Raw genomic sequence first — 20,963 nt, 5'->3', positions numbered from 1 at the left:
GTGGGGGCAGGGCCACGGGTCCAGGCTCACCAGAACTTGCCTAGAAGCCCTTCTTCTGCCCCCTGATCCTTTTGTGGTTTTAAATTTTTTCTAATCCCTTAGTCTGAGGATCAATCGTTTTCATCACAGTAAGAACGGTCAGCACTTGTTCGCTTGTGTGGCCCAGGCACCGTCCCTAGGGCTTTGTGTCCATCACTGTACAGCAGCCCCGTGGCGGAGGGCAGGTGAGGAGACCGAGGCGGGGCTCCAGGGTCTGCTCCCTCAGCCACTGTGGCCTCCACCTTGTGGGATCTCAGGGGTGGAAGAGAAGAGCCTTGGGGACCCCCCCCCCCGCCCCCAGGGTCCCACGCAGGGTCCCACAGAAGGAGAAGGAGACATCTCTCTGCAGGAGGGAGTACAGGATGAGATTGTTCCCTGCTCGAAGGGAACTGTAGGGTTTGGTCAGAGTCTAGGAAACGGGTCCATGCAGAGGAGTCCAAGATTGGGGTGGTTGTAGTTTAGGGCTTGGCCTGGCGGGTGCCTTGTGCACATTTCCTGGACGAATGAGTGCCCTGCACCAAGAGCCAGGGGCTGTTGGCCAGACCTTGGCGCTGCTGCCTCCTGCCTGGGGGGCCTAGATAAAGCACCTGATATCTCCAAGCCTCAGTTTCCTCATCTGTAAAATGGGATCATGGAATCACTTCACAGGGTTAACTGAGAGTCCAGTGAGCTACTGTATGTATGTCTGCCTCTTAGCACAGAGCATCAATTCATGGGTGTGATCACTCTGGTTGTTAATCAAGTTCAGTAGCAAAGCTCACTGATTTCCCAGGAGCCCAGCTCACAGCTGAGAGGGAGCCCCTTGCGCCTCAGTTAGGACCCCCGTCCTGGCTACCCAGGCCCTGGGTGATCACATGCTTTCCCACCACTAACAGTGCCCCAGAGGGAGAACCTGCCTGCTTGAGCTTGTATGTCAGCCCTGCCTTGGAGTTGTGTGGCTTCCTTATCTCCCAGAAGCTCTGTCCTTCCAGCCTTGAGACAGCATGCAGCCAGGCCTGCGGCCCCAGGCTCCTTGGCCTTGGGTACAAGGAGGATGCTGGTGGAGCCTCTGTCCCTGTGGCCCCTCTACTGGCTGCTCATGGAAAGGACCAGAAACACAGGCAACTCTGATAGGGGCATGGCAGTGTTTGCTTGCCTCCTGTCCCCATCTGTATTTGACAAGTCCGTCAGCCTCTGGAATAGAGGAGGAAAAGGATGAGTCCTTCCCTGCCTGATACTTGGTCTGGGAGGAAGGAGGGGCAGCCTCCAGACCTTGAGGTATAAATGGGCAGGCTTGCCAGCATCCGCCTGCACAGGAGGCCCTGCGTGGGGCCCAGGAGCCAGACACGCACAAAGCATGGTGGGCTTGAGCTCTGCTTTGTCCTTTTGCGAGTGATCGTGAGCAGGTTGCCCCCCTTCCCTTCTTCTTCTGAGTCTAGAGCACATCAGAGCCCAGGCCTGGGAGGCAGGCCTCCTCCAAGGGTTTGAGTCCCCATTTCTGCTCTGTGGCCTTGGGCGAGGCCCTGGCCTCTCTGAGTCTCAGGGTCATTCTTTCTGTAAAGAGGGGCTGGATTAGGCTACCCAGTTCAGGCCAGAGAGCCTGGAGTTCAGTCCAGCAATGAGGTTAAGTGTTTGCTTCCGCCTCCCACCTTCCTCACCGCCCCTTTTCCTGGTCTGTGTGCCTGAGGCTTGGGCTGCAGCTTGGGGACCGGGGAGGAGAGGGAGACTCGGGGGTGGAATAAGACGGTTTTCTGGCTCCTCCCTTGTCCTGAGATGTCTGTGGTCAGCTGCCAAGGAACAGTAAGGAGCCTTTCGTGGGGCCCAGAACTGGCTGGAGAAGGTGGGGGGGGCACAGAGATCCCCCCACAAGACCTGAGTCCCACATGGGGCCAGGGGCGGCCTCAAAGTAACAGCTGAGGGCCTGAGCCCACCGGGATGCGAAAGTAGCAGCTTGTAACCCTCGGTCATGGGTTCATCCTGCCCTTGATTTCGAGTGACCCGGAGCAGTGGAAAGCCTTCAGAGGAGGCACTGTCCTGAGCTTTTCATCCCTAGAACTTTCCAGAGGGGTTGGCAGAGTAGGGAGCCACCCGGGGATGCCTATGGCCCAGGAAGAATGAGACCCGCCCCAGGCCCCGCTCCCAGCCCCGCCTGCCTCAGTTTCGCCCCCGGCCAGCTGGACGACGCGCTCCCGGGACTGCCGAGGTTCCAGCGCCCACCCGAGCCCTAACCACCGCCTCTCTCCTCCACAGGCTCCCCCCTGCACAAGCAGGCCTCGGGCCCCCCGGCCGCAGCCCCCGCCGCCCCCGAGAAGCCCGGCGCCAAGGCGGCCGAAGTGGGCGACGAGTTCGTGGGGGACTTCGTGGTGGGCGAGCGCGTGTGGGTGAATGGCGTGAAGCCGGGCGTGGTGCAGTACCTGGGCGAGACACAGTTTGCGCCGGGCCAGTGGGCGGGCGTGGTGCTGGACGAGCCGGTGGGCAAGAACGACGGCGCCGTGGGCGGCGTGCGTTACTTCGAGTGCCCGGCCCTGCAGGGCATCTTCACGCGGCCTTCCAAGCTGACCCGGCAGCCTGCGGCCGAGGGCTCGGGCAGCGACGCGCACTCGGTCGAGTCGCTGACCACCCAGAACCTGTCGCTGCACTCGGGCACGGCCACACCGCCGCTGACCAGCCGCGTCATCCCCCTGCGGGAGAGCGTCCTCAACAGCTCCGTCAAGACCGGCAACGAGTCGGGCTCCAACCTCTCCGACAGCGGCTCTGTGAAGCGGGGTGACAAGGACCTGCGTCTGGGAGACCGTGTGCTGGTGAGTCCCCCCACAAGCACTCCACCCCACGTGAGTGAGCTGGATCCCCGGGAGTGGGCAGGGCGGGGGACCCACGGGGCTTGGGCTGGGGCACCCGCTCCTGGTCAGAACCACAGAGTGACCAGGGAGACAGGTAAAGTGGGTACCCTGGAGACTGTCACTGTGTGACCCTGGACAAGTGTCTTAACCTTCCTGGGCCTCGGTCTTCCCATCTGTAAAATGAGAACTTTAATAGTACCTGCCTTGTAGGTTGAAATGTGTGAATACGTGTTAGTGCCTTTAGACAGTGCCTGATACTTAGTGCCCTCAAAATGTTAGCCGTCATTGATATTATCCATTGATCCAGCCCACCAGTGTGGATGTGCCAGGATTATACTGGAAAAGGCTGGGGACCAGAGTGCTCAAGACCCTTGGCCCTCCACTTCCTAGAGTAATGAAAATAAAAACAAAAATAAACAAATGGGACCTAATTAAATGTAAAAGCTTTTGCACAGCAAAGGAAACCATAAACAAAACGAAAAGACAACCCACAGAATGGGAGAAAATATTTGCAAACGAAGCAACCAACAAGGGATTAATCTCCAAAATATACAAACAGCTCATGCAGTCAATATCAAAAAACAACCTATTCACAAAAAGGGCAGAAGATCTAAATAGATGTTTCTCCGAAGGAGACATACAGATGGCCAAAAAGCACGTGAAAAGATGCTCAACATCACTGAGAGATGTTGAGATGTTATTAGAGAAATGCGAATCAAAACTACAATGGGGTATCATCTCACACGGCTCAGAATGGGCATCATCAAAAAGTCTACAAACAGTAAATGCTGGAGAGGGTGTGGAGAAAAGGGAACCCTCCTACACTGTTGGTGGGAATGTAAATTGGCACAACCATTATGGAGAACAGTATGGAAGTTCCTTAAAAAACTAAATATAGAACTACCATATGACCCAGCAATCCCACTCCTGGGCATATATCCAGAGAAAACCATAATTTGAAAAGATACATGCACCCCAGTGTTCACTGCAGCACTATTTACAGTAGCCAAGACATGGAAGCAACCTAAATATCCATTGACAGAGGAGCGGATAAAGAAGATGTGGTACGTATATACAATGGAATATTAGCCATAAAAAAGAACGAAATAATGCCATTTGCAGCAACGTGGATGGACCTAGAGATCGTCATACCGAGTGAAGTAAGTCAGACAGAGAAAGACAAATATCATATGATATTGCTTATTTGTGGGATCTTTAAAAAATAGTACAAATGAACTTATTTACAAAACAGAAATACAGTCGCAGACATAGAAAACAAACTTATGGTTACCAGGGAGGAAAGGGGGGGATGAGTTGGAAGATTGACATATACATACTACTATATATAAAATAAATAACTAATAAGGACCTACTGTATAGCACAGGGAACTCTACTTAATACTGTGTAATGACGAATATGGGAAAAGGATCCAAAAAAGACTGGATATATGTATATGTATAACTGATTCACTTTGCTGTACACCTGAAACTAACACAACATTGTAAATCACCTATACTCCAATTAAAAAAAAAGAAAAAGACCCCTGGCCCAAGGTTGGGTGGTTCAGACATCTAATCAGCTATAACCCAGAGTGGTCAGGCAAGCTGGCTTACAGTCTCACTGAGCTGTCCTTGGGGCTGCCTGGGATCTGAGGGCACCTGCTGGCTGTGGCCACTGCAGGGAAATCAGGCCCAGGTTCGTGCCTTTGCTGCTATTTCCCAGCTGTGTGATGCTGGGTGATTCACTTAACTGGGCCTCATTCCCATTCATTCATCATCTGTCCGTTCAGCAAAACGGGCATAGATAACTCCCGTGTGATACTTTCGTTGGGATCATTGAGAAGCTGCTGGCCGTGGAAGTCCATCGTCGTTACCAAGGGCTCTGGCTGTGCAAGACCTGGGTAGTGTCATGTGAGTGCCCTGTGGGGTGGGAAGTGGAGCCCCTTAGGGTTATTGACCATCCCTGAATGCTCCTCAGGTTGGGAGAGGAGAGAGGTTTAACCCCAGTGTGATCCTGCCTGGAACTCCCCTTGCACCTGCTCCCCCCTCAGGGAGTGAGAACTGGACGTACTGAGCAGGGGGCACTCAGGCTGTCACGAGGCAGGCCCTGCTCTGGAATCTCCGCCAGACTGCAGCCCTTCAGCAGGGTTGGCAGTAGCAGCAGACGGGCCCCAGTGACTTCCCAGCCTGAGACTGGGTTGCATCCTGTGGTTTGAAACACTGCTTTTTCCAGGGCGAATCCATGCCCAGCACTTTCTGCACCTTGTCTCTCTTGGTTCTCCCCACTGCCTTACGCAGTGGGTTTTATCTCCCCATTTTACAGATGAGGAAACTGGGCTCAGCCCTGGAAAACAGCCTGCCCAGGGCCACTCAGCCAGGAGGTGCTGGGCCATTCATTCCTTTATTCACTCATCAACTGTGACTGCCCTGGAAACAGGACATGCTTGGATTCCGGTGGGTTGGGGAGAGGAATTTGAAGGAGGGATTTACTTTCACCTCAAGGATGGAGCCCCACATGCCCCACCCTACCTAGTCCACAGCTTCCCTTGGGTTAGTCCTCCGGCCTGGACCGCTGTGCACAGCCAGGATCCAGCTGGCTCGGCCGACCCTGGGACTTGCTACATCCCCCTTGTGCCTTCTATAAACACCTGACACATCATCTTCCTATCCCTACCCCTCCCTTTAACAAATTACATCCTGGACATGAATGAAGGTAGAGCCCTGAGCTTATACAATTTGAGGGTGGGGGCTTTTTAGGAAACAACAATACAAAACATACTGCTTTCGCAAATTTTACAAATCATGTGATCCCATGAATGTATTGTCAGGGCCCTCCCCACCCAGAGCCTCCAGAGAGGCTGGTGTATGTGAGGGGCTCTGATTACCTAAGCTACGTAAGCTTCACCAGCCACAAACCTGCTTCTGACCCAGGTCAAAGGCATGGACAGTATTTGTCATTTTTGAACATAAATAACAGAATTTATGTCCGTTAAGTTGCGCTGCTCTTCAGTGATACCTCTGGGTCCTGGTTTCATTTGGGCCTCAACACTACCCCAGGAGGTCCGTGTACTCGCCAAATAGTCGTGGGCAAGTTGTTTATCCTCTCTCTGCCTCAGTTTCTTCACCTGTAAGATGGGGATAAAAGTTCACCTGCTAGGAATTCCCTGGCAGTCAAGTGGTTAGGACTCTGTGCTTTCACTGCCGGGGCCCAGGTTTGATCCCTGGTTGGGGAACTAAGATCCTATAAGCTGCACAGCATGGCCAAAAAAAAAAAAAAAAGTTCACCTGCTGCATACGTAGTGTTTAGAAGGTGGTCTGGCTCCAAGTAAGCTCTGTGAAGTGTTAGCTGGTGTCAGCATTAAAGTCCATGAAGGGTGGGCATTCTCCCTGGGCCATGGGGTCCTGGGCACAGGGAGGGACTCAGAGCTCGGGAAGCCTCTCTGAGGTCACACAGCGGCTCATGTCGGCCTGCATGTCCTTGGCTTTCACTGGCCGAGTGCTCGCTGGGAGCAGAGCCTTGTGCCAAGAACTTTACACACAAAATCCATTTCCTCTTCAACCCTGAGGGGCCCTGGCCCCTGGAGGAACCCCTGGGAGGGTGACACAGGGGGAACATGCCTGACCTTCCTGGGATAGTGTCACTTAAATACTGGGAATCTTGTCACATGCCTGCCAGAGCCAAATTGGCAGAATTTTCAGGTGTGGTTTGGAGTTCCACACTGGGCTGCATGGATTCACCTCTTACTATCCCAGCTGCCCACGACACACATGTTCATTGTTCCATTTTACAGGCTGAGGATGAGAATCAGAGGCCTGAGTTTCCCACAGCACCCAGAGTGGAAGTGGCAGAGCTGGGCTGTCCTGCCTTTGTCCTTCCCGCCCTCGGCCCCTCCCCCACCCCAGGACACACATAGGCACATGCACATGCACACGCGCGCGTGCGCGCGCGCACACACACACACACACACACACACACACACACACACACACACACACACACAGAGAGAGAGAGATAACCTTTCTGGCTAATCCCTGAAATTCCTCCAGCATTGAATTATTCTATTCCGCCCCAACTTCCTCTTCTGAAATCCTCCCTCCCTGAGTGCTCCCATAGCTCGGACTGGGTGAGTTTGGGGTAGTACTTAAGGATCCTGGGTGTCTGGAGTTGGGGCGCATGGCAGAGGTGGGAGCAGAGAGATGCAATGACTTGTCCAAGGACACGCAGCCTTTTAGAACATGCCTGGCACAGCTGAGACGGGACCCAGGCCCACTGGCCCAGCCTGGTGGGACCCTGGCATCCCAGGCCACCTCTCTATTTCTTTCTGCTTGGGAACACCCACCAATTCCTTTGGTCCTGGGCACCTTCCAGGCCCGGGGAGCCTATGGGGGGCACTCGGCTGCCTAGCTGGCCTGAGACATAGCTGCTGTGTGTGTCCCCCAAGGTGTGGTCCCGAGGGTCCATCCCAGGAAGTGGGGTGTCCGCGTGGCTTTAGGGATGTTGCTCCAGAGGCAGCAGGGCTGGTGCGGCAGACTCTACAGCCAGCCATTAGTTTGGGATTTAGGTCACGGAAGAGAAGAGACATTCCAGGAGAATTAACGGAGAAGCAGGAACCGAGACTATGTAGAAAGGCAGCTTGAGAACTGGTGGCACAGAAGAGGGGTAGGAAGACAGCCCCACCCGGGGGCTGATCCAGACTCAGACAGGCCTGCTGGGGCAGAGACCACCGGGCCTTAATCACTCATTGTACAGGGAAGGACGGTGAAGGTCAGAGAGGGTGAGCTGTTGCCTGGGGTCACACAGCACATCATGGGCTGGCCTAGAACAGGAGCTTTGGGCTTCTATCTACCAGTCCTGGAATGTCCTCTATCCCGCCAACCCCGAGTGGATCCAGCAGTCCAGGTGGACGGCTGGAAGTATCTTGGTCAGCTACAGTTGCCAGCATGGGTTATGATTAGCAAGGACCAGAGGAGGCTGTCTCAGGAAGGAAGAGGCCTGGCTGGTTGCTTGTGGCTCCAAGAGGTGCCCCAGGGCCAAAGCCGCAAAGAGTGGATGTCAGTGGGGTAATAGGAGAGCTCTGACCCCCAAAGATGTCAGATGGCTCATAGATTGCTGTGGAGGGTCGGGTTCTCCAAATTAGGCGCCAAGGTGGGGTTTGGGGTGTTCTTAGGGCTTTTAACTTCTGTGAAAGATTGGGCAGAGGGAGAAGTCAGACTGCTCTGCGGGCCAGACAGAGTCGGCCAACCTGGGGCAGCTCTGGAGCGAGATTGCCCATCACAGCATCCCATGCTGAGCCAACGTGTCCAGGCCTTTCTGCCCCGGCCTCACTCAGTCACCTCATGTGAGTGCCCCATCTCAGGCGAGGGGCTCTGCACAGCAGGGCAGCAAGGTCTTCCTTGAAGTGGGATCTGAGTGGAGCATCTCCAAGTACTTGAAGTCTCTGCCCCTTTATGGTCCCTTCATGTACTGGCCACAGAAGCATCCTGAGGAGGGTGGACCAAGAAACTTCTCCAGGGAATCGCCTGTACTGCTGGCACCCTCTCCCGCGTATCCCAAAGCTCCCTGCCGGTGCCAGCCTGGCCTTGCAGATAACCCAGAGTGTACCAGCCCGTGAGGCAGTCTGAGCAGCCCGGCCCCTCTGCACTGGGTGGGTAGGTTCTCTGCAGGGCCGTGTTCTGCCTGCTGCCACCTTGGCAGCTGGCCTGGGCAGTGTGGGACCAGCCTCCTGAGAGATGAGGAGTGAGGTTTTCTCTCTGCACGTGTCTCCCTCTCTCCTCAGGCCCCGGTCAAGTTCCCACCACTCTGCTGAGAACAGACGCCCAGCAGGGCCATCTGTAGTGTAGAGGCTGCAAGGTGGCCTCTGGGGTGTACAGGCCTGGGCGTGAGCTCAGCTCTGCCCTTCACAGCAGTGTCCCAGGGCAGGGTGCTGAGCCTCAGTTTCCTCATCTTTAAAATGGGCCTGATATTCCCATTTCGTAGAATTTGTATAAATTGAATAAGGAAGGGACTTCCCTGGCGGTCCAGTGGTCAAGACTCTGAGCTTCCACTGCAGGGGGCGTGGGTACCATCCCTGATCGGGGGGAACTAAGATCCCGCATGCCATGGCGTGGCATAAATAAACAAACAAACAAATGAATAATTAGAATAAGGAAGACTCCCGGCATGTAGTGAGCCCTTGGGAAAGGCTGGTTTTCTTTCAATGCTCTGGGTGTTGTTTCTTCACCCTGGAGTCTTCACAGCTGAGGAGCAAGTGCTGTGATGCCCAGTGTGAGGCCTGGCTGTAGACGGGAAAGGTTTGTGAGGACCGGCCAGGGGGCATCCTGGGGGCTGCTGTCCTGGGTGCTCAGGCAGAGGGAGCTGGTGTCTGTTGGGAGCGGGGAGGGGTGAGCAGGAGGGGACTCGGTGGCCCACCGAGCACAAAGGGCTGCTGGGCCTCCGTGTTCAGGCTCTGCTAATGGGGGGCAGAGCCAGGTAAGGCATGGGGCCCAGGAGGTATAGAGCTGCCTCCTGCTTCCTCCGTGTGTCATGGGGCTTCTGGCTGGGTTCCATCAGGGTTCCATCTCCTGTCTCGTGTGTCAAGCCCTTAGTCAACATCTCCACTTAACCTGCATTAGTTTCCTATGGCTGCTGTAACGAGTACCATAAACTGGATGACTTAAAGGAGAAATGTACACTCTCCAAGTTCTGGAGGTTAGACATTTGAAATCCCAGGTGTTGGCAGGGCCATGCTGTCTCCGAAGGATCAAGGGAAGAATGTGCTCCATGCCCTTCTCTTGGGTTCTGGTGTTGCCTGCACTCCTCGGCGTTCCTTGGCTTATAGGTGCACTCCTTGAATCTCTGCCTCAGTCTTTACGTGGACTTCTTCCCTCCGTGTCTCTTCTCTTATAAGGACACCAGTCATATTGGATTAGGGCCCGCCCTAATGACCTCATCCTAATGTGATCACATGTAAAAGACCCTATTTTTATTTATGTGTTTGTTTGTTTGTTTATTGGCCGTGCCGCACAGCTTGCGGGATCTCAGTTCCCCAACCAGGGATTGAACCCGGGCCACGGCAGTCAAAGCCCGGAATCCTAAGCACTAGGCCACCAGGGAACTCCCATAAGAGACCTTATTTTTTAATCAGGTTACACTCATAGTCGTGGGAGTCGGGTCTTCAGCATGTCTTTTTGGGGAACACAGTTCAAACTATAACACACCCAACCCCCATCCCCGACCTGCTCCCCCCGCACGCACCCCCCACCCCCGGCCTCCCCATCTCAGTAAATGGCACACGTGTGTCTTCAGCAGACCAATCCAGGAACTTGACAGTTGGCCTTACGTCCTGTTTTTCTCTCCTCCTGACCACGTGATTCATAATCAGGCCTCTGGTGCTGCCTCCAAAATACACCCAAATTGGTCCCCAGCCCACCACCTCTGTGGGCAGGTCCTCTCCAGCACTGGAACCGCCCCCTCCTTGGTCTCCCTGCCCCCACTCAGGGCCCAACACTCCAGGAGCCCCCATCTCACGTGGGATAAAACCCACCCATCTTCCCATGGACCCCAGACCCTTGTGGTCTGCCCGCCCACCGTCGTATGATCCGACTTTGCCCTCCATCCTGGCTGCACTTGGCCGCCCTGGCCTCCTCCTCTTTGCTCCCATACCAGGCCAGTGCCTCTGCTGTGCCTTGCTGACCTCCTCCACCTGGGACTCTGACCCCAGGGCTCCCCACAGCTCACTGTCCCGCTTCCATTAGGCCTCTGCGCCAATGTCACCTCTTGGAGACGGGGCCCCCCGGTGCTCTTCCACATAGCCCTTGTCATCTTCTTGGAATGACAGCATTTACTCACTTACTGCTGGGCTGTCTGCTTCCCGCCCTGATGAGGATGGTTGTGGTGTTTTGCTCACATGGCTGCACCCCCAGTGCCTGTAACAGAGCCTGGTGCCAGGAAGGCGCTCGAACCTTCCTGCTCAGTAAATGACTCACGGCCCTGCCAGGTGGTCCTGAGAGCGAGTGAGGTACCACGTGTATGACGTCGATGCTGCAAAAGCTAGTTGAGCCCCAGATGCCCCTCACTAGCTGTTCAGGTCAGTGACCGTGGACATGGTCAGGGAGGATCACCGAGAAGGGCTGCTCACCTCTGTCCCCTCATCCCCCTGAAGGTGGCCCAATGGCACCACTCACCTGCCCGTCTCTCCCGGGCAGCCTCTTTCCTACCGGGACCTCCTCCTTCCCCGCTTGCTCTGCTCTTCCGCCACAGCGGCCCAGCAGGTGCTGCCCCAGGCCTTGGAAATGAGCCCCTCACTGGACCCTCATGGCTGCCCTGTGAGACCGGGGGACTTACCCCAGCCTCCTGATGGCAGAGCTGTCTGTCCTTGTGGGCAAGACGCATGGGTTTATTTTAAATGAGTCACCTGTTTTAACTTCCTCAGAGGAAAATCCCGGAGAAACAGATAAATTCAATCTGCCCACCTCCCTTGTTTTATGAGACCCGGGATGTAGTCGCTGTTTGGCCCAGGCCAGTGGGGATTCCAGACTCACAGATAACCCTCAGGTGCTGGAAAAGGAGCTGGTGGGACTCATCCCTCCGGAGATGGGCCCAGCCTGTCCCCCAGTGGTGGTGTGGGGAGGGACAGTCCCTTAGTGGAACTACAGGGACTCTGGTGCTTTGCTGGGGAGGGCCAGGATGCAAAATGCACAGGCACTTAGGAAGACAGCTTGGCCACTTCTTACAAAACTAAACATACTCTCACCATGCGATTCAACAGTCCTGCCCCTTGGTACTTACGCAAATGAGCTGATCTATCTGCATGAAAACCTACATACAAATATTTCTAGCAACTTTATTCCTAACTACTAAAACTTGGAAGCAACCGAGATGTTCTTCAGTAGGTGAATGGATAAATAAACTAAGGTGCATCCAGACAGTGGAGTGTTATTCAAGGCTAAAAGGAAATGAGCTGTCAAGCCATGAAAAGACATTCAGGAACCTTAAATGCGTAGTATTAAGTGACTGAAGCCAGTGGGAAAATGCCACGTACTATATGATTCCAACTGTATGACATTCTGGAAAAGACAAAACTTTGGGGAGAGTAAAAGATCGTTGGTTACCAGGGGGTAGGGGAGGGAGGGAAAAATAGGTGGAACACAGCATTTTTAGGGCAGTGAAACTATTCTGTATGATACTATAATGGTGGGTACGAGTCATTATATATATTTCTCAAACTCCATAGAATGTACAACACCAAGGGTGAACCCTAATATAAACTATGGACTTAATAAGTTAATAACAATTTGTTGGCTCACCATTGTAATAAATGCACCCCACTGATGCAGGGTGTTAATAAGAGGGGAAACTGTAGGGGCGAGAGGTGACGGGATATATGGGAATTCTCTGTATTTTCTGCTCAAATTTTCCAGAAACCTAAAATATCTCTATAAAACAAAGTCTATTAGGGACTTCCTTGGTGGTCCAGTGGTTAAGAATCCACCTTTCAATGCAGGGGGTGCGGGTTCAATCCCTGGTTGGGGAACTAAGATCCTCCGTGCTGCAGGGCAACTAAGCTTACACACCACAACTACTGAGCCCTCGCGCTGCAACTAGAGGGAAGTCCACGCGCTGCAATGAAGATCCCACGTGCCATAACTAAGACCTGGTGCAGCCAAATAAATAAATAAATTTTAAAGAGCAACATCTTTAAAAAAGTCTTATTAATTTTGTACAGTAAAGACAGGTTAAATATAATAAAAAAAAGAAAGAAGGGAAAGGTCTCATACCTTGGAGGGCAGGGCCTGGCGCACATGCAGTGGGGTCTGGTGAGGAGGAAACTTGTCCATTTCTTCTAGGTTGTCGAATTTGTTGGCATGTAATTGTTCGTAGTATTCCCTTATGGCTTTGGGGATTTGCTTTGTTTTGTTTTTTTGCCGTGCGCTGCGGCATGCGGGACTTAATACCCCAACCTGGGACTGAACCTGGGCTACGGCAATGAAAGCGCCGAATCCTAACCATTAGGCAACCAGGGAACTCCTGAATTGCAAGGTTTAGAATTCATGTCTTCAATGTGCCTGGCACATAGCCAGTCCTTAAGAAATGGTGGGAATAGAGTGAGTTTTAATTAGGGAGCTGGTTCCTTTCGGGCACACCTGAGGCATACTTAAGGGTGTCAGAGAAGGTAACATTTAGAAAGTCCTATTTTGGTTCAGATAAACACAGTAGATAAACACACACATTTATTTTCACCCTTTCCTGAATTTGCACTAGAATGACAGTGAAGGGATTTTAAAAAAAAAAAAAAAAAAAAAAAGGTATTAAACCCTCAAGGACAAAGAGAACAGGAGAGGAGACAGCAGACATACCACTGGAAACCCAGTGCAGCCCAGTGCACAGGCAGCTGCGGGGAAAGCAGAGAAGCAATCAGTGTTTCCCTCAGAAGCCCCCTGAGGATGGGAAGTCAGCCGTATGGTGGCCTCTGGAAATGGAGCTGACATTGTTTAAAAAATCTTCAGACTCCACCTCCCTGCCTAGGGTCCCCTCTGTGCGGTGACTGCCCCTCCAGCAGACGTCTGGGATGAGTGGTTGTCTCATGAGAGGTTCAGAGAAGGCGTCTTTGGATGGGGGAACCCCTGGCATGCTGGACTGAAAAGGGAGGATTAAATGAACATGTCTATCCTAAAAGCTGAGCCCCTTTTTCCCCCCGGCTTCTCCCTCACTCAGCTCCTAGATCACTGGCGGCCAAGCCTGCACCCTCCAGAGGGTACAGAAGCTTCTCTGGGGAAGGTGGCCGGTCCTGTGAGAAATAAGAGAAGGTGATACCAGTGTCAAATCTGAACAGAAGGCCACGGAATATAAATATGGATATTCAACAAAAAAGCTCTGGATAATGATATTCCCATTAAACAACAACTCCCCGCTTCCCTTCCTGCCCAGCTCCTAGCAACCTCCATTCAAACCATTTTTTTTTTTCCTTTTGGCCACACAGCTCGGTCTGTGGGATCTCAGTTCCCTGATCAGGGATTGAACCCGGGCCCTCGGCTGTGAAAGCATGGAGTCCCAACCGCTGGACTGCCAGGGAATTCCCTAAACCTTTTTTTTTTTTAAACATCTTTATTGGAGTATAATTGCTTTACAGTGGTGTGTTAGTTTCTGCTTTATAACAAAGTGAATCAGCTCTACACATACATATACCCCCACATCTCCTCCCTCTTGCGTCTCCCTCCCACCCCCTAAACCATTTTTAAGGATAACATTTATTGAGACTCTAGTATGCTCCAGACACTGCACATTTAGTACTTAATCCTCACAAAAGCCATTCTGACAGATGAAGATGCTGGCGCTCAGAGAGGTTAGGTAACTTGCCCAAGCTCATGCACCTTATAAGTGGCAGGGTTTGAATGCAGGTCTGTCTTTCTGACTCCAGAGCTCTTGCTTGGGACAGCCCTGGGAAGCACTGTTTATACCTGTACCCCTCCCAGCTGTCCTTGGGCCTCCCCCTCATCTCCCCTGGCCCTTGCACACTGGAAGGGAGGCGTGGGATGAGCCCGGGCACTTGGGTGCCTGTGCCATCTCTGCAGTTCCCACTGCATCCTCTGGACCTGAGTCTCTCTGTGTGCCTATAGGTTGGTGGGACGAAGACTGGCGTGGTACGGTACGTCGGGGAGACAGACTTTGCCAAGGGCGAGTGGTGTGGCGTGGAGCTGGACGAGCCCCTTGGGAAGAACGATGGGGCGGTGGCGGGCACCAGGTATGGTGGGGAGGGAGGAAGGGAGTCCTGTTCTCCTAGGGTGGGTGCAGGGGTCGGGGTTGGGGCATCTGAGAATGCCAGTGTTGAGCATCTGGGTGGCTGTGCCAGATACCATGTACAGATGCTACCACCTCCCTTCTGTCATAGCAGCTCACGGAAGCAGGTGGTGGGAATATCACCCCCATTTTACAGATCAGAGAACCAAGGCCAGATAGGTCATTGCTCAAGGTCACACAGAGAGTCACGAGCAAGCGCTAGGAGAGTCATCTGTCCCTGGGTTCCCCTCCCCCTGCCACCCATGACTAAGTGAGGTGGGAGCACCAGAAAAGGAGAGGCAGGGGTCCTGCCTTCTGAGAGTTGCCCTGGGTGACACAGGAAATAATCAGACAGTGCGTGGTGCTCTACAGCCAAGGTTAGGGTCACAGCTGGGTCCCAGGTTTCTCAGCATCTCTGATTAAAGGGAATTGACTGCCAAGAATGCTGGGTTGAGAAGGTCTAAGGCCATGCCTGGGCCCTTTGAGGGTGGGGGGTGGGTGATGCTATGGCTGAGCAGCGTCAGGGGTGTGGGGTAAGGCAAGGTGGGCTGCGAGCCTGTGTTGGCTGTCCCTGGGCTAGGTTCTGTCATCCAGGTGAGGCTGTGACAGCTCTGAGAAGGAAGGTGTGCTAGGCTGGGGGTCAGGCTGCACAAAGACCTGAATGCGGGAAGAGGCAGGGTGGGGTGGCAGTTTCAAGGTGAGCGGGAAACAGGACAGAACTAGGTTCCTGGTCCCCCGTGGAATCCATGGCTAGAGAGGTTTTGAGAGAAGATGATCCAGACTTCTATGACAACACTTGCCTTCCTGTTTTCAAGACGGATGTTTCTCTCAATTTACTCTTGCTTTCAGAATCCAGGGACAGGTTGGGCAGCATCCCTCACCCCACCCCTAAGGTGCCTCCTTCAGGCTTCTGCTTCTCCATTCGGGGGCTCCATGGGCAGAGAGCCTTGGGCCTGGGGGTGGTCCAGAGGCAGCCATGAGAGTGGGGCTGCAGATAAGGCTGGGAGCCTCTGACTGATGTTTGGGAGCCAAAGCATAGTGGACTTTGGGGTCCACTGGGTCCAGTCTCAGCTTTGCCATTTAACCAGCTATCTGACTGTGGGCAGGTTACTTAACCTCTCTGAGCCTAAATCTCATCTGTGAAATATGGATAACAATAGAGTGGTTGGGGGATTGAAATGAGCATTTATGTAAAGGGACTGGCATAGAGCAGGTGATCGGTAATTGTTATTCCTCCATCCCCCAGAAATATTCCTCCATCCCCCAACCACTGTTCATGGCTATGCAGAATATCAGGCCCTGCTCACCTCTATTCCCTTTCTGGGAGTCCTGTCTGTTGGTCTTAGGGTGTGGGTGACGGGTCGCCCAGGAGAAGCCTCTCTCTGCTGGGCTCTGAAGAGGTAGGGGAGGCAGGCCAGGCTCCAGGCTATGGGGCCGTGACAGCAGCATGGTCTCTCCTACCTCTCCAGGTACTTCCAGTGCCCACCCAAGTTTGGTCTCTTCGCACCCATCCACAAGGTAATCCGCATCGGCTTCCCATCCACCAGCCCAGCCAAGGCCAAGAAGACCAAGCGCATGGCCATGGGAGTCTCGGCACTGACCCACAGTCCCAGCAGTTCCTCCATCAGCTCTGTCAGCTCTGTGGCCTCCTCCGTGGGGGGCCGGCCCAGCCGCAGTGGCCTGGTGAGGGACACCCTGGTGTGTGTATGGGAGTGGGGCGGGGACAGAGAGACGCAGTTGTCCCCTGACTTGCTCTGGTTCCAGGCATCCATCAGTTTGGAGTTTTTGAACAAAGATGAAAATGTATATTTTTTAACAGAGAAATTGACCCATTTACATTTATTGTTATTTTTATATTACCGATTTGTCAGTAGCTTAAGCCCTTCCCTGGGAGTTAAAGAGGGTCATACAGAGGCAGGGCAGGTAATACAGGTGCACACAGGTGATACAGGTGCAGGGCAGGTGCTTTAGAAAGGCTGGCACAGCCACCTTGGGTGAGCAGGGGAGGTGAGGTTGCCCTTCCAGCAGAGCTCTGTCTACACGGGAGGTTCCTCCTAGGCCAGGAGAAGGTGGCCCAGGTGAGGGAGCCCACCATGAGGCAGACCCCCAGGGGCTGTGACTCTCCTGGGAGCAGGGAGTTCCCTGGATCGCAAACATCATGATTCCCTTTACATAACTAGGCAGAGTGTCTAGGGCCCTGGGAGGGGAGGAACCGAACCCCAGGAGTTGAGGCACTTGGATCCCCCGCTTGCTGGGTAGTGGTGGGTTGCCTGGACGGTGCTCCACATCCCTGAGTCCTGCCTGCACCCACGCCTTCCTGCAGCTCACGGAGACCTCTTCGCGCTATGCCCGCAAGATCTCGGGCACGACTGCCTTGCAAGAGGCGCTGAAGGAGAAACAGCAGCACATCGAGCAGTTGCTGGCTGAACGGGACCTGGAGCGGGCCGAGGTGGCCAAGGCCACGAGCCACATCTGTGAGGTGGAGAAGGAGATCGCCCTGCTCAAGGCACAGCATGAGCAGGTGGGTGGGCAGGCAGGGCCATGGAGCACCCAGAGGGCACCAGCGCTCTCCTCGGGCCAGTCTTGTCCCTCAGTCACGCTCAGTGAGGAGAACTTGGGGTGTGCAGAGAACACTGAGACGCATGTTACCAGCACCCCGCATCCTCCTGGTGAATTTCCTTCCAATGGTAGGTCCACATTCTACCTCCGCAACCTCGATACAAACTTGCGTGTCCTGCTTTTTCCTACTTCCTGTAGTGCGAGCACGATTTCTAGGTCATGGAAAATTCTTCCCCGTTTGAAGGACTGCGTTGCCGTCTGTTACGGGCTGTGTCCTTACTGACGTGGCCTGTCCCCTGCTGGTGTTTAGGTGGTTTTCCAATTCCTCACTTTTTCTAAATAATCCTGATGTAAACATTTTTGGGGTACATCTGTCCACATCTCAGATCATGCTTTCGAGCAGATTGATTCCTGGGTTGGGTTTCAGGGAAGGAAGTCCTCGCCCATAGCCTTGACTCTGCTGCTGTCATGTGTCTACTCTTCCCTGCTGCTTGTTCCCCACGTGGGAGCTCCCTCCTAGGCCCCTGTCCCCATTTGGAGCCTGGCTCACTCTTCCCTCGGGTTCCGGAATTACTAAGGCCAAGCTCATGTGTGTGCCGTGACAGGGGCCTTGACAAGACAATAGGTCTTAGGCCCTCAAGGGCTGAGGGAGGTGGCAGGTACTGGGGGCAGGTGGACCTGATGTTCCCGTTCCTGGCACTCAGCCGGCCCTCTTTCCTCACATCTAGGTCCACGGTTCCGGTCAGATTAGGGCTGGCAGGGGAGTAGGGGTGGCTGGGTTCCAAGCCTGGCTCCTTGCACCACCTCCACACCCACCCCTCCCCCACCGGGCTCCCGGTCCCCAGGAGGGGGCTGACCCTGTCCTGGCCCTCGCTCGGGGCCCAGTATGTTGCAGAGGCAGAGGAGAAGCTGCAGCGGGCCCGGCTGCTGGTGGAGAGCGTGCGGAAAGAGAAGGTGGACCTGTCCAACCAGCTGGAGGAGGAAAGGAGGTAGGTGCCGCTCCTGTCCTGGTCCTGGCGGGACACTTTCCTAGAGCCTCGTTGAGGATGACCAGGAAAAGGAAGGCTCAGGACCAGCAGGCACAAACCGCACCTCCACCACGTACTGGCTGTGTCACCTGGGCTGGTGACATGAGCTCTGCGGGCCTTAGTCGTCTCATCTGCAAAGTGGGGTGATGATCCTCATTTCTGCAGGCTGTTGGGAGGACTTTTCCAGTAAAGCACCCAGCATGACACTGAGCACGTGGGAGATACTACATACGTCACTGTTTTCCTTCCTGACGTGGGGTTCACCGTTCCTGCCCTGCCAGGCTCATGCAGCATCATGAGAACGCCCAGGCGGGTGGGGGGGACCTATCACTAGGGAGACGTGCATCCGATGTCCCCACCCCGTGACCCAGTTCAGCGCAGGGAACACCCCTTCTGCATCAGGTCCCTCACGTGGAGCTCACAGCCCGTGTCCTGAAGCTTCATTCCCATTACATGTGTCAGGAAACCGAGGCTCAGAGAAGCAGCAGGAAAAGGCCCCTGGAAACACCTTGCGCCTGGGGCTCAGCCCTGGGGCTGGGTGCTTTACCTGCTCTGTCTCTCTCTGTCTTACAATTAGCCCAGGAGGCAGGTATTGCCCCCCAGGTCACAGATGAGAAAACTGAGGCTCAGAGCAGGGAACGGACTTGCCTGAGGTCGCCAGCCTGTTAGTGGTGCCACTGGCTCTTTCTGTCCTGCCAGTGGCAAGTGGGAGTTGTGTTCCCTGTGTGTGGGGACTCTGGCCTGACTTGGTCCTGGGTCACCTGGTGGGACTCAGAGCTGACTAGGGCCTGACAAGGGTTTCCCTCAGCCCAGAAGCCTCTCTTTGTCTCCTAGCTGCTGACACACAGATTTCTGTAGCTTCCTCTGCTCCCCTGCACAGTAGCACCTCCCAGACCCAGCCCTCCACCTCCCCCCAACTTGGGTCTGGTTTGGGCTTTCAGCTGAGGCATGTGCTCCACGGGCTGTTGTTACTGTCTGACTTGGAGACAGGAGGGCTTATTTATATCTGCCTGAGACGGTCGGTGGGGCCCACGCATCTGGTTCCCATGGCAACGTGCCTGATGCCAACAAACAAAAACAGATCTTTGAGACGTCGTGGGAGTTGTGTTCAGGAAGGCCTGGGTGCAAGTCCCAGCATTGCCCTGCACTTGCTGTGTGACCTTGGGCAGGTCACTGGCCCTTTCTGGGCCTTAGTTTCATCCTCTGTGTGCTGGGAGCTGTCACGAGGCCCCAGGAGTAGCAGCTTTGTGAGCTGTAATGTGCCTGTGTCTCTTCCCTGTGCTCTCTCGGGGGTGGGTGGGTGTGTCTCCTTGAGGGTGGGCCCCACACTTGCAGCAGGGCGTTGGGGGCCCTCCACATCAGGGAGCAGCCCAAGCAGTGGGGGCTGGGACTCTGGGCCCTGATTTGGGGGGGAGGGAATGAGAATGGGGTCAGTGGGGGAAGAAGCCCACCTGGCCTCCTTCCCCACAGACTGTTCCGTGTGGCATGTCTGTTCCCTGCTGTGATGAAAACAGAGCTGTTAGTGCTTCCATTTACTATCCATTCTGTTATTTATTTCCACAACCACCCTAGCAGAGAAGGATGCTGCATTAAACATTCCTATTGTATATGTGTGTGTGTGTATGTGTGTGTGTGTGTGTGTGTGTGTGTGTGTGTGTAATTTTTTTAATTTTTAATTTTTTTGGCAGAAGGAAGGATTTATTTCTTGCAGCAAGTAAGGAGAACACTGAGGATCTTTCCCAAAGCAGTGTCTATTTTAGAGAAGGCAGTGTTCTCTGTGTAGAGCATGGATCAGTAAATTGGGAGGGCTGGATGTTTCCAGGAGCTTGGGCTCTGGGCAGTGTCTTCTGCATAATCTGAGTGTGGACTTTGGGCCACCTGTGGCCTTGGCTCTCTCTGCTATTGCTGACTTGGCAAAGCCCACCCCTCTGGGTGAAGCTCACTCAGCCCCCTCTCCCCCTGCAGGAAGGTGGAGGACCTGCAGTTCCGAGTGGAGGAGGAGTCCATCACCAAGGGAGACCTGGAGGTAATGGTCAAAGGCCCCCCCAACCCCAGGCTTGCACCCCAAGCCCAGCCCTCGAAGGGCAAATGGCCATGAGGTCTAGGCAGCAACTCTGGGCCCCCTGGGAGGGGGCAGGGGCTATTGCACGGAAGAAATGGGGAAGGGTCAAAGATCATACCCTGGTGGGGGGTGGCGGTCATGAGAGACTCAGGTGTCAGAAGTGGGAATGGCTCAGCTCCAGGAGCCCCAGAGGGGCCATGCTTCCTGTGTCAGCAGCTGGGTGGAATGGACCCAAGGCATCCACAGAGCTGGGCCTGAGGACATAGAGGCCAGGCTCACCCGTCCCTTCTTTCTTGGGCAGTAGCCCTAAAGGTGTTCCCTGGGCCCTTTGTTCGTCTTGAATTCCACGTAAAATTTTGGCTGGAAATAGCTTGTGGTTGAGTCACAGAATTTATAGACGGGAAAACAGGCTCAGAAAGGCAAAGGGACCATCCCAGTCATGGAACAAGTCAGCAGCCAGGACTCCTGACTCCTGCATCCAGCCCGTAAGAATGGCCAGTTACAGCGCCTCCTCAGTTATAGCACCTGGACGAGGGGTCTGGACCTTTCACTCTCACTCTGCAATCCAACCCACCCTTTCTGAGCTGAGGGATGAAGGATGCTCCCTGCCCCCACCCCAAGACAAACACTAACCCCCCTCACCAAATCATTCGGAGACCACGGGGCTCACTAGGCCTGCTCACAGTTGGGTGGGCAGGAAT

General features: G+C 54.3%; 1 protein-coding gene across 1 annotated transcript in view; it reads left to right on the top strand.

Moving 5' to 3' along the window:
• The window catches only part of CLIP2 (CAP-Gly domain containing linker protein 2), a 77,274-nt gene that overhangs the window by 32,122 nt on the left and 24,189 nt on the right, over positions 1 to 20,963 (top strand). Inside the window, exons 3-8 of the mRNA XM_007468767.1 lie at positions 2,269 to 2,819; positions 14,454 to 14,578; positions 16,083 to 16,296; positions 16,937 to 17,134; positions 18,058 to 18,161; positions 20,166 to 20,226. Of these exons, the coding sequence (XP_007468829.1) occupies positions 2,269 to 2,819; positions 14,454 to 14,578; positions 16,083 to 16,296; positions 16,937 to 17,134; positions 18,058 to 18,161; positions 20,166 to 20,226 (1,253 nt within the window). The remainder of the gene's footprint in view (positions 1 to 2,268; positions 2,820 to 14,453; positions 14,579 to 16,082; positions 16,297 to 16,936; positions 17,135 to 18,057; positions 18,162 to 20,165; positions 20,227 to 20,963) is intronic.

Source organism: Lipotes vexillifer, unplaced genomic scaffold (genome assembly GCF_000442215.2).
Source record: "Lipotes vexillifer unplaced genomic scaffold, Lipotes_vexillifer_v1.1 scaffold12, whole genome shotgun sequence".
In the NCBI taxonomy this organism is placed as follows: Eukaryota; Metazoa; Chordata; class Mammalia; order Artiodactyla; family Lipotidae; genus Lipotes; species Lipotes vexillifer.
Note: the sequence above shows the minus strand (reverse complement) of the source record. Positions and strands in the feature narration are given on the sequence as shown.